Consider the following 12,500-nt stretch of genomic DNA (forward strand, 5'->3'; position numbering starts at 1 on the left):
ACACGCACACACACCTGACCTCATGATCATCGCTTATGTGACAAGAATGATAGCAGTTTGTGTGTGTGTGTGTGTGTGTGTGTGTGTGTGTGTGTGTGTGTGTGTGTGTGCGTGAGTGTGTGTGTGTGTAAGCCATCAGTGAGTAACCGTCTCCGGGATTCCCTGTTCCTAGGAGCTGATGAAACACACTGTGAACCCAGCTGACAAAGAGAACTTGCGCAACGCTCTGGACGCCATGAAGGTGACCGCCCCTTTAAACGCTGACTGTCCAATCAGCAGTCAGACACTTTTGTCCGAGAGTAACTGTTTCCTGTGTATGGAATGTACAGCATTTGTTAACATTTTTTTGTCATTGTTAGGGTTGGGTAATGGAACAGGTTGAAAGTGCAAAGCAAGCTGGCTCATGACTTTTGTGTGTGTTTGTGTTTGTGTGTGTTCTTGTGTGTGTGTGTGTGTGTGTGTGTGTAGGATCTGGCCCAGTGTGTGAATGAGGTTAAGAGGGACAATGAGATTATGAAGCAGATCACCTCCTTTCAGCTTTCCATTGAAAACATGGTGAGACTTCATTCATTCATTCATTCGTCCGTTCATTCATTCATTCATTCATTCATTCATTCATGCATTCATTCATTCATTCATTCATTCATTCATTCATTCATTCATGACTTTGAAAACAAGGCTTTGTCCAATTCATTCAACTGTACAATTCATTCTTTCATTCATCCATCCATCCATCCATCCATCCATCCATTAATTCATTCATTCTTTCCTTCTTTCGTTCATTCTTCATCCCCTCTGTCAGGCCACATCACTTGCGCTGTTCGGACGTCCAAAGATAGACGGAGAGCTGAAAGTCTGCACTTCGGAGAAGAAGTCCAAGCAGGACAGGTAATTTGGGTATCAGTATGCCTCTGATATAATTTCTATACATTTCTGACTGTTCTAAAAGCAGGACAGGCCAGTCAGTATGCCTCAGATATCATTTTTATACATTTCTAACTGTTCTAAAAGCAGGACAGGTCAGTTGGGAGTATGCCTCTGATATCATTTCTATACATTTCTGACTGTTTTAAAAGCGGGACAGGTCAGTCAGTATGCCTCTGATATAATTTCTATACATTTCTAACTGTTCCAAAAGTCAAGGTCAGACCAGGTTAGAAGGGGTGTGTCGTGCTTGATGGTGTTTTAAGCCCCCAACATCATCTTGATTGATTTGGTTTGATTTGCATTGAGCTCAATGAGCATCAAACAGGCTAATAGGCAAACTGGAAAAAAACACCTTGCCAATCTCTATGGTGAAGGATATGTGATGATGTGGGGCGATTTTAATTCCAACGGCTAAGGGGACTTTATCAGGATCCATAGTATCCTGGATCCATGAAATAGCTGGCCTTTAAAAATAAAAACGTATAAAAAATCTTCCTGCCTCTATGGGACGTATATTCTCTCCTATTTTAAGGAAGAACATTTATTTATTTGCGATATATTCTTCATTCACAAAGAAAATTGGTGTCCTTAAAGATTGGATTTTTACCCATTTTTTTAATTAAAGCATCAAGATCAATTTCCAAAAGATGATTTTAAATTCCTCTTTTTAGTCAACTTTAGCATGGGTTCAAATACTTATTCTCCCCACTGTATATGTATGAAAACATTGCAGGGTGTGCGAACAGACCAGGGTGCACTTAAATGCTGCTAAAGACTGACAGAAAGGAAAGAGAGCTAGAAGAGCTTAGTGGAATCTGATCGTACAGTCATGATCTGAACAGTCTACCAGCTTTTGAACAGTCATCCCTTCTCCTGTGGGAACATATGCGTTCCTGTTTGATAATTCCATGGTGGTTTGTCAGAAGAAGTCTGGGGGACAACAGTCAAGGAGGATGACACACGGATGTAAAAATCATAAATGTGACCAAATTAGCAGTGCACAATTCTTTGTAGCTTTTGTGATTAGGTAAAAATGGTCTGTTTGTCCCTTCTGTTGTGCAGATATGCGTTCCTGTTTGACAAGGCCATGGTGGTGTGTAAGAAGAAGTCTGGGGAGAACTTTGAGATGAAGGACCTCATTGAACTGCAACACTACCAGCTCAGGGAGGAGATCTCGGAGAAGGACAACAAGAAGGTCTGGCCCCTTTCTCCTCCTCCTCCTCCTCCTCCTCCACCTCCTCCCTCCCTCCCTCCCTCCGTCTCCGTTCTTCTCTCTTCTCGTTTTCTCATCCTCTTTTTTTAGACTTTTGTCATACATGCTTTTCTCACCAATTCTCATCTGGTCTGAACTGGTCTACACTGACCTGAACTGAATGTGTCTTATCTGGTCTGAACTGGTCTGAACTGACCTGAACTGAATGTGTCTCATCTGGTCTGAACTGGTCTGAACTGGTCTCGTTGCGTCCACAGTGGTCCCACTCCTTCCTGTTGATAGACTTCCAAGGCCACTTCGGTTATGACCTGTTCTTCAAGACCCGGGAGCTGAAGAAGAAGTGGATGGAGCAGTTTGAGATGGCCATGTAAGCTCTCTCTCTCTCTCCACTCCTTTCTCTTTCTGTCTTTCTGCTCTTCTCTTCATCTCTTTTTCACTTTCTCTCTCTCTCTCACAACTGGGTGACGTGTAATCTATTTTTTGTTTTTCCTCTCGCTCTCCCCTCTCTCTTTCTCTCTCTCTCTGCCCTGCCTCATCCTCCATGTCCCTTTTTTACCCTCTCTCTCTCTCTCTCTCTCTCTCTCTCTCTCTCTCCTTCTCTCTCTCTCTGTTTACTCCTTCCCTCTCTCTACCTGTCTTTTTCTCAGTATCACACAACCTCTTATGACTAATGTGTGTGTGTTTTGCCCACCATGTTCTCAGGTCAAACATGATTCCAGAGAACAGCGGTGCGAATGGCCACGAGTTTCAGATGCACTGTTTCGAGGACACCACCTCCTGTAAGGCCTGCCAGATGCTGCTCAGGTGAGGAACTGTCATTATTTATTTATTCATTTATGTTATTTGTTATTTATTATTTATTTACAGTACATACATACAATTAGTATATTCAATATTTCATACACACATTGGCCTGCCAGTTGTTACTCATGTGAAATAGTTTTTTTTTTTTTTTTTAAGTATTTATTTTTTTTGGCCTTTTTTGCCTTCACTCAGATAGGACAGTATAGAGAGACAGACAGGAAGTGAATGGGAGAGAGAGTTGGGGTGGGATCTGGAAAGGACCACGGGGCGGGACGGCTGGGGCCACTCATGTGAAATTGTATTACTTTCCCCACGTGTTGCTCTGATATAATCCCCTCAAGAGATAGCATATTTACTGTAGCTCAGATAAGAATTTAACAGGCCTTCCAAATCTTACAAGAGTGGAACTGTATTTGTCTTCTGTCAGTTCAGATGCTTTTATCAATGTAATCTGGTCTGCCTGTACAGTTTGTCTAGCTGGTGTAACTCAAGTCTTAACTTCGGCAAAAGCTCCTTCCAGGAAAAGTTTATCACTTCTTCTTTGTGAGACTTGCTCAATATAGTCACTGATTCTTTATTCGACTTGCTCAATATAGTCAACTAATTCTTTCTGCAACTTGCTCAATATAGTCACTGATTCTTTATGCGACTTGCTCAATCGTGTCTATGTGGTTTTCAGTCAGCTTTTTACATTTGCCAAATTCTGATAACACGAGACCTGATTGACCTTCTTTGAGGCTGTGTGACCTTGAGGCCTGACGGACTTGGTTGTGGCCAGATAGACTGTAGACTGAATCCAGTGTCAGACCCAGATCAGATCCAAAGTAGAACCAGATCCGATCCGAGGTAGTCTGAGTGAACCCTGCCTGAACTTCCGGGCCAATTTGGATTTCGCCTGGCAGCTCAGGCTGGAAACCTGCACATCTATCTCCTCTGTTCCCTGCTAGAACCTTTGGCTCCAATCAGAAACTAGCTTATCCAAAAGACGCACCGGATCATTGGTCTGATTGGTTGAAGGACTATCCAAGCGTACAGAGTCATTTGAATGATGCAAATTGCACTTGTGCAGTAGAAACAAAGCGCAGCCTCCCCATACTAATGCTCAATGGGGAGGCTGTATGGTGATAGGTCCAATAAGGCCAGACTAGGTCCAAACTAGAGCCAGATCAGAGCCAAACCAGTGCCAGATCTGAGCCAGATCCTGGACAGACAAATGTCAAGTGTGCCAGACTGTCCTCGCTGAACTGCTGCCGGTGACTCAACGTGTGAGCAACTGCCTGACTTCCACCGCGGCACGTGAGTTTTGACGCAGTGAGGCTGGATGACTTCACTCTTGTGAGCGAATGTCTGGCTCACAGTTTCACTCCAGCGTAAAGCTACCTCGTCAGATACAGCACGCACGGATCGCACTACAGTACATCATCAGGGCCGGATCAGGGCCGAAACTGCGTAGCAATCAGTAATCTGCTGACTCGTCGAGCCCAGATTGACGGATTTCCACCTGTGATAATAACATGCGGGGACTCTCTCTCAGACTCTCCGATTGGACGATTTCCTGTGAGCACGCTCAGTGTGTCGCTGATCTGCAGGACTTCCTGCTGTCACGTACTGTAGCCCCGGGGACTGACTCTGACTCACTTCCTGTGACACAGCCCTCGCAGGCTGGCAATCAGTGCAGTCTACAGAGGACCCGGAGATGTGACACTCCAGGTGCCTCTCATGCAGCGTTTATATGTCCTCCCTCGCTCCTCGGGCCTCGATCCTCACTGATCTACATAAAGAATGATGGGGCGGCAACAATGGGATAGTCTATCCTCTTCTATCTTTCTTTATGTAGATCAGTGAGGATCGAGGCCCGAGGAGCGAGGGAGGACGTATAAACGCTGCATGAGAGTAGGGTGACCAGATTTGAGTTTGCAAAAGAGAGGACACTTCAGCGGGGGGGGGGGGGGGGGGGGGGACGGACACGTGTATTCATAGAAATGTGTCAACATACATGCTGATGATAATGAGCTTTATTGGGCGGCCCAACACTAACAGAAAAACACTGCCTCAAAAGGCTATTTTGAACACTTGTAGTTGAAAGTTTTAAATGTGCAAAAACAAACTATACATTTGTAGGCTATACAATGTAAAGTATAGTCACAACAATGGTAAAACAAAAATAAGAAAAAATAAAACCTAATTGCAAAAAATGAGACATTTTTAAAGTTGAAATGGCTGATACTTTTCAGTCCTCCTAAACTGCCTGCTTTGCAGGTCAGGCATTCAGCTTCGTATTGATCTCGACCGAGACGAAAACATGGAAATTACATTTCAATTCGTCAGTGAACTTGCACTTGCATTTCGGCATGGCTGAAGATGCCGGATAGTTTTGCGCGTTGCCAGTGGTAAACAAGGAAGTGTGCGCTGATGAGGTGAATAACCAATTAAATGTTTAGGCCAAGAATATCGACCAATGACGGTAGCTCTAAGGTCAGGCTCTACACTTCAACTCAATGCAAAGCGAACTGTAGGGGGAGGGCGTGATTAGCCTACTGTGTGAATGAAAGAGAGAGCAATGCAAATTCGGTGAAAACACGTTAGGCTAGAATAAAAAAATCCCGGACGATTCTGAAATTCCGCCTGGACACATTTTTAGGTTTCAAAAAGAGGACATGTCCGGGCAAAAGAGGACGTGTGGTCACTCTACATGAGAGGCACCCCAAGTCGGCAATTAACAATTAACTCGATTGCACGTCTTGCGCTGCGTTGTGTTGTGTGCTGTGTTGTTGTTTTGACTTGTGTGTTGTGTTGTTGTTTTGTCTCGCTTTGTTGTTTTGTGTTGTTTCATTCTCCACTGAATGACATTGTTTCTTTGGGTGTGTTATGCTGTGTGGTGTGTCTTTATTCAAAGTAAACTCTTTTTTTCTCTGTTCACTTCTGTCTCACTGTTCCTCCCCATCCTCTCCCCCTCTCTCTCCCTCTTTCTCTCACCCTCTTTCTCCTTCTTCATCTTGCCCTCTCATTCTCTCTCTCTTTCTATCCCTCTCTCTCTCTACCCCCCCTCTCCCTCTCTTCTTCTCTCTCTCTCTTTCTATCTATCCCTCTCTCTCCTCCTCTCTCTCTCTCTATCCCCCCTCTCTCTCCCTCTCTTCTCTCTTCTCTCTCTCTCTCTCTCTCTCTCTCTCTCTCTCTCTCTCTCTCTCCCTCTCTCTCTCCCTCTCTTCTTCTCTCTCAGGGGTATATTTTTTCAGGGCTACCGCTGCACTCGGTGCAAGATGGCCGCCCATAAGGAGTGTCTGGGAAGGGTTCCTATATGTGGACGGAATTCAGGTACTAAGTAAATGTGTGTGTGTCTCTGTGTGTGTGTGTGTGTGTGTGTGTTAGAGGGAGAGAGAGAGAGAGAGGTGTGTGTGTGTGTGTGTGTGTGTGTGTGTGTGTGTGTGTAGGAGCTCTGTCCACCATAATGTTCTGTGAAGAGCACAAATGAGACAGTGTTAGTTGTTTAAATATAGAACCCTCTCTGACCATTTGCTATGTTCAAAGACCTTACAGGAAGTTGGTTTCAGAACTCACAAAGCATTCAATAACAGGTTTTTTTTTTTCTTCTTCAAAGACGAACAGTAACGGCTGAATTTTGCTTTTCTCTCTGAAATGAAAGTCTTGATGAGTTTTAAGTCTGTTCACTATGCTGAATGACATTATCCCAATGTACTTACATCAGCAATACTACTGTGTCCTTTATACGCCTTTATCATTCATTATACATTACTAAGTGTAACCCTTACTGAAAGTGAAAGCACATCTCACAACAACATGCATTGTGGTCGAATTTTCACTGAGTCTATGAATCATCATTGAATTATGCATTCAACTGCTCCAACTTTTCATTTGATCCATAGAAAACTCTGGGACACTTAAAAAGGTACGGCCGTGGCCCACTGCTGTAAAGCTGGGCATTTTTTTTTTTGGTTTGTTTTAGTCTTTTCTGCAACACATGTATCAACAGAATCAAACCGTTCAGTACAGCTTGTAACTTTTCCAACATTTTCTTCCCAACAGAGTAAAACTGTGAAGCCTCAAAGACAACAAAAACCAGGTAGGACTAAACCATTTCAGTTCAATGAGGAGTTCAATAAGAAGTCAAACACAGAAATTTGCACGAAAAAAATTCAGTTTCAATGAAAATCCGCAAATCATGTCTTGTGTGTTGTGCTTTCAATGTCATCTCAGTCAACCTGGCGTTTAGATGCTATGATTTAGTAAAATGAAACGAGGAAAATAAATCATATAAATATATGATATATAAATAAATATATGATTTAAATCATTTTAACAAATACTTATTCATACATTTTTAGTATTATACACTTTAAGTATGTAGCAGAGATTTTATAGAGAGTTATTTGACCATAATTGCTTGTATTTCCCATAACTCTACTCATGGAACATTTCAAGCTAATATCAATCAGTAAGATTTTAGAATATATTGCCTCACAGTCTTTCAAAATAATGATATCCCTGAGTGACGTGTGGGTTACGGCTGCATTAGCAAGGTTGTTACTGAGTCTAAAAAGACGTGTTAAAAATGACGCATCTGCTGAGAGTGCCCAGGGACATTTTATGTCAACACAGCAATTGTGTGGCTGGCTGGATGAAAGATAGCGTTCCGCTATCTCAAAAAGTGTGCCTGCATAAAAGGTGTACCTTTTTGTTTGTTTGCTTGCTTGCTTTTTTGTTGTTGTTGTTGTTGTTGTTGTTGTTGTCTTTACACCTCTGACCCTGCCTCACAATTGCTGTGTGAAATTGACACAAACTCGTGTTGTCCCTGAACTCACTCACTCGTGTCATTTGAACACATCACTTTTTTTAGAGTGATATGATGTGCTTGTTATTATTCACAGTGATACAAAGTTGTTATTAAGTATATGATGTACTTTTTTGTAATTATTCACAGTGATACAAAGTTGTTATTAAGTATATGATGCACTTATTTGAAATTATTCACAGTGATACAAAGTTGTTATTAAGTATATGATGTACTTATTTGTAATTATTCACAGCGATACAGAGTTGTTATTAAGTATATGATGTACTTATTTGTAATTATTCACAGCGATACAAAGGCTGCCACTTATGCGGAGGCTACAGCGGGAACGTAACTGAAGCGCTCCATTCACAATTGTGTCTGCTGCAACAATTAACTTCCACTATGACAGAATTGTTTACCCCAGACGTGGTAGCGACGCGTACTTTTGGAAAAAAAATAGACTTAATAGTCTTATAAAAACATTTTTTTACACGTCTCACGAATGAAGCGCTTCAGTTGTGGACTTCAGTGTAGCCCCTGGTGTCGCTTTCTGTAGTCACCACTTGTTTCATGACATCACTCCTCGCCTGCCTGTGAGGTCACTTCCTGTCGTTTGCCCCTTCCTTTTGGCCAGGTCTGCCCAAGATGGAGGTATGTGAGGAGTACTACGGTCTGCCGCCGCCCCCAGTGGCTTTCGGCCAACCACTGCACCTCTCTATGGGTGATATCATCGAGCTGACACGGGCAGAGGTGGAGCTACAGTGGTGGGAGGTGTGTTGGGGTGGGTGGGGTCAAAAGTCAAAGGTCATACGAATACACAAGCATGCACAGTTGCACCAAAGATTGTTAAGGCTGAGTCCAAGGCTGTGTCCAAAAGTCAAGCGTGCACGCTGGATAGTACCTTCTTTCCAGTAGCGTCTCAGTTAGCTTGCTCCTCAGTATGCGTCCCTACCTACATTTGGACAGCACTATCTAGTTGGCGTCACCTGACTCGGGGAGGGGGGTGTGTTGACGATTTGCATGACGTGTGGAGCTTGACCTGCGCTGCGCAATGGATTATGGGATATCTGAGGCCGAAAAAGATGCATCGATGCACGCTTGGAAATCACGCTAAACAAAGTACCCATCTAGTGAGAGCGCTTGACTTTCGGACAGTCTATTCTCATTTAGCTTCCGGAAAATGCACACTGCCCAGCGTGTGTACTTTTGTTTCAGACACAGCCAAAATCCCCCTTTATGCAGAGCCATTGAAGTCTATGGCCTGTGCTCTGCATAAAGGGGGATTTCCCCCCCCCCTCGTGCCGGTCAGGTTCCCGGAAGTGGCTCCTGATAGAGTGATAATCTTGCTCCGCCTTAACAGTGGACATCTGATACAGTCCGGCGTTGCACAGCACTGCTAACACCCACCGTCATTCATGTAGAAATGCCGTGTAATCATCAGATATTCCATATAGGAGAAACACAACCAACAGGTATTTTCTACCACAACCAGTAGACCCAGGACAAACGCAAGCACGCACGCACGCACGCACAAACATACACACACACACACACGCGTGCAAGCACGCACACACGCACGCATGCACACACACGCGTGCACCCCTAAACACCAGCACATGCGCACACATTGCGATACACCTCATTATTGTAGTAATTGTCTTTGCCTGTCTGTGTGTGCGTGTGTGTGTTGGAGAGAGGAGAGGAGAGGAGAGGAGAAAGAGACAGACAGACAGAGAGAGAAGCAGAGAGAGGAAGATTAACTACAGCCGACTGACCATTGCTGCATGTGTGTGTGTGTGTGTGTGTGTGTGTGTGTGTGTGTGTGTATGTGTGTTTGTGTATGTGTATGTCTATCTATGAAGGTGTTTCGAGAGGGAAGTTTGTGATGTATGTGGTGTCTAGCTGGTAAGAAAGCCCTCGAAATAGCGCCAACTTCCTCACCTCTAAAATAAAAAAGTGGAAGTTAAATTGGCACCGAACACACCAGCCTGAGGCATTCTCACCATAGACAGAGAAAAAAACGTGTCCCATGTTGTGCAATGTATTAGTGTCTTAATGTATATAAAATATACCATTGAACGTGTGTAGTTAATTGCCGTTGTGTAAATGTGTACATGTATGCTTGCATGAGTTTATATTGCTATGTGTGTGTTTAATTTTGTTTGTTAATATGTGACAGACAGTGTGTACTTGTGTTCTTAAAACCGTATGGCACCGTGTGCTTGTTTGTGTATGCGTTTTACAGGACAGGAATGTAAGAGTAGGTCTGTTTGTTTGTGTATGCGTTTATGTTTATTGTGTGTGTGTGTGTGTGTGTGTGTGTGTGTGTGTTTATGTTTATTGTGTGTGTGTGTGTTTGTGTGTGTGTGTGTGTGTGTGTGTGTGTGTGTGTGTGTGTGTGTGTGTGTTTACAGGGCAAGAATGTGACAGTAGGTGAGATGGGCTGGTTCCCATGCAACAAAGTGCAGCCCTTTAGACCGGTGAGTTCTCATTGGACCCCAGTGATCACATGACACCACGGCTATTTTCATTATTTATATCAATGTATGGAGTTGTTTTTAAGTGAAAATGAATGAAACAGAACTGAAGGAGATCAAACTCATCATCATCATCATCATCATCATTCTCTCTCTCTCTCTCTCTTTCTCTCTGTTTGTGTGTGCGTGCGTTCTCTGCTTCTCAGTCCCCTACACCTGATCTGTCTGGGTTGCCCTGGTGAGTGAAACACTTTATAAACACTTGTACGCCATGTACCGTCTACACACACCACCATTTCAGACAACACAAACAAAATAGCATCAGGTAAACACGAACATACAAAACTTCCAAACAGTCCAGATTTCCTCTGGGTGTTGTTCATGTCCAAATAGTGCATTGAGGAGTCAGTGACTCCATATGTTCATAAACACATAATATAAGTATAAGTATATATACTTTTTTGATCCCGTGAGGGGAATTCGTTCTCTGCATTTAACCCAATTTAACCGAATTAGTGAACACACAGTGAGGTGAATCACACAACCCAGAGCAGTGAGCTGCCTGCCCAACCAGCGGCGCTCGGGGACTGGTTGGCTCTGGTTACAAGCTCAAAGCCCTAACCAGTAGGCCACGGCTGCCCTGAATGCGTAGAATGCAACAAATATGTCCATATATAGTAGCCTTTTATGCATACAACATATAGCATGTCTACAGATGAAAATTAGCCCATGTCGCTAACGCTGCCTTATTTGCACTACCTTGTTGATTAACGGGCATCGTCCCTGTTAAATAAACAACCAAATAAATCAAGTCAATCAATAAAACACTCTTTTATAACTCTACTGTAACTCCTCTGTTCTGGCCGCAGGTTTGCTGGGAACATGGACCGTTCTGCGGCCAAGAACCTTCTGATATCCCGATCGGACGGAACCTTCCTGGTCCGACAGAAAGATGGCGGAGAGTTTGCCATCAGCATCAAGTGAGTGGACAGACACAGATGTAGAACCCAACAGGAACAGGAAGTCGTGGTTGTCATGGTGACAGTATGTAGTGTAGTGTCTGTTGGCCTTTCTTTCTTTACCCACTAATTGGAGGGTTAGCACTCAATCCAAATTTCTACTGAAAATTCACCAAAGCATGATGCATTCATTTAGTAAGCCATTTAATTAAGAATTATTTCAATCAACAGTGTGTTTTTAGCTCGACGACTGTACCACCTCATTAAAAGCCTACCAATACACTTTATAAACACCAACAAAAAGTACACAGAGTGGAGACTTTTTGGTGGCTTTCTTTTTATGAATAATAAGAGCACAATCGTTAAAGATAAACCAAACTATTTCCGTTCAGAGTAAGAAGATTATAGAAACCCCCCTCATGCTTATGGCATGAGAGTGGTGTAAACGGCGACTGGCGTGAGAACATTTCCGCTGTGAGGATAGTGCAGGCTGCAGGGTGCAGGTTCTCGTACGATTACTCAACATCGCGCATCATCACCACCCACCCACCCACAGAGCCCATCAGACCTGCACACTCATGTCAAGGCAACTGTGCACTTTCAGTTCCACAGAGAAACTAATCAACACACACACACACACACACACACACACATGCGCGCAGACACACAGACACACACACACACACACACACACACACACACACACACACACACATACCGGTACACACACACACACAGAGCTATGACTGGACTCTCGTCTAGAGACACAACTGATATGACTGGAACATTTTCAACTTAGGCCTGCTTCTTACGCCAAAACGATTCGGGAAAGATTCTTGAAAGATTGCAGTCGTTTAACTAATGCCCCCCACATTCAAGTTTTACTCAAAAGACCCCAATCTTTCAATAGCCTTGGCAATCTTAAATCTTGTCAAAGTTGTTTGGTGTAAGGAGGCCCTAATTGGGACAGCGGTAGCATAGTGGCTAAGGAGCGGGGCTAACATGCAGTAGCCTGAAAAGTTGTGGGTTCAATTCCCAGCTTTCACCATTGTGCCCTTGAGCAAGGCACTTATCCCCGAGTTGCTCCAGGGGAGAATGACCCTTGTAATCTAGTGACCTCTGTAAGTTGCTGTAGATATAAGGAGCTGGGCTAACATGCAGTAGCCTGAAAAGTTGTGGGTTCAATTCCCAGCTTTCACCATTGTGCCCTTGAGCAAGGCACTTATCCCCGAGTTGCTCCAGGGGAGAATGACCCTTGTAGTGTAATGTAGTGACCTCTGTAAGTCGCTTTAGATGAAAGTAATTAAAGCGAGAGTACTGGATGGGCG

At 43.6% G+C, this 12,500-nt stretch overlaps 2 protein-coding genes across 3 annotated transcripts in view; both read left to right on the top strand.

Moving 5' to 3' along the window:
• LOC134086228 (NACHT, LRR and PYD domains-containing protein 12-like) overlaps positions 1-12,500 on the top strand; it is a gene marked incomplete in the record, with an annotated part of 983,201 nt that overhangs the window by 601,649 nt on the left and 369,052 nt on the right.
• LOC134086423 (proto-oncogene vav-like) overlaps positions 1-12,500 on the top strand; it is a 38,955-nt gene that overhangs the window by 22,991 nt on the left and 3,464 nt on the right. The window contains exons 12-24 of one of the 2 annotated variants that reach the window (XM_062540027.1): positions 173-241; positions 469-555; positions 803-888; positions 1,990-2,122; positions 2,398-2,507; positions 2,843-2,944; positions 6,165-6,259; positions 6,829-6,851; positions 6,989-7,025; positions 8,371-8,507; positions 10,151-10,216; positions 10,420-10,451; positions 11,083-11,193. In XM_062540027.1, coding sequence (XP_062396011.1) covers positions 173-241; positions 469-555; positions 803-888; positions 1,990-2,122; positions 2,398-2,507; positions 2,843-2,944; positions 6,165-6,259; positions 6,829-6,851; positions 6,989-7,025; positions 8,371-8,507; positions 10,151-10,216; positions 10,420-10,451; positions 11,083-11,193 — 1,088 coding nt within the window. The remainder of the gene's footprint in view (positions 1-172; positions 242-468; positions 556-802; positions 889-1,989; positions 2,123-2,397; positions 2,508-2,842; positions 2,945-6,164; positions 6,260-6,828; positions 6,852-6,988; positions 7,026-8,370; positions 8,508-10,150; positions 10,217-10,419; positions 10,452-11,082; positions 11,194-12,500) is intronic. The other variant, XM_062540028.1, reaches the window with a different exon arrangement.

The sequence above is a fragment of the Sardina pilchardus genome, chromosome 1, assembly GCF_963854185.1.
Source record: "Sardina pilchardus chromosome 1, fSarPil1.1, whole genome shotgun sequence".
NCBI lineage: Eukaryota > Metazoa > Chordata > Actinopteri > Clupeiformes > Clupeidae > Sardina > Sardina pilchardus.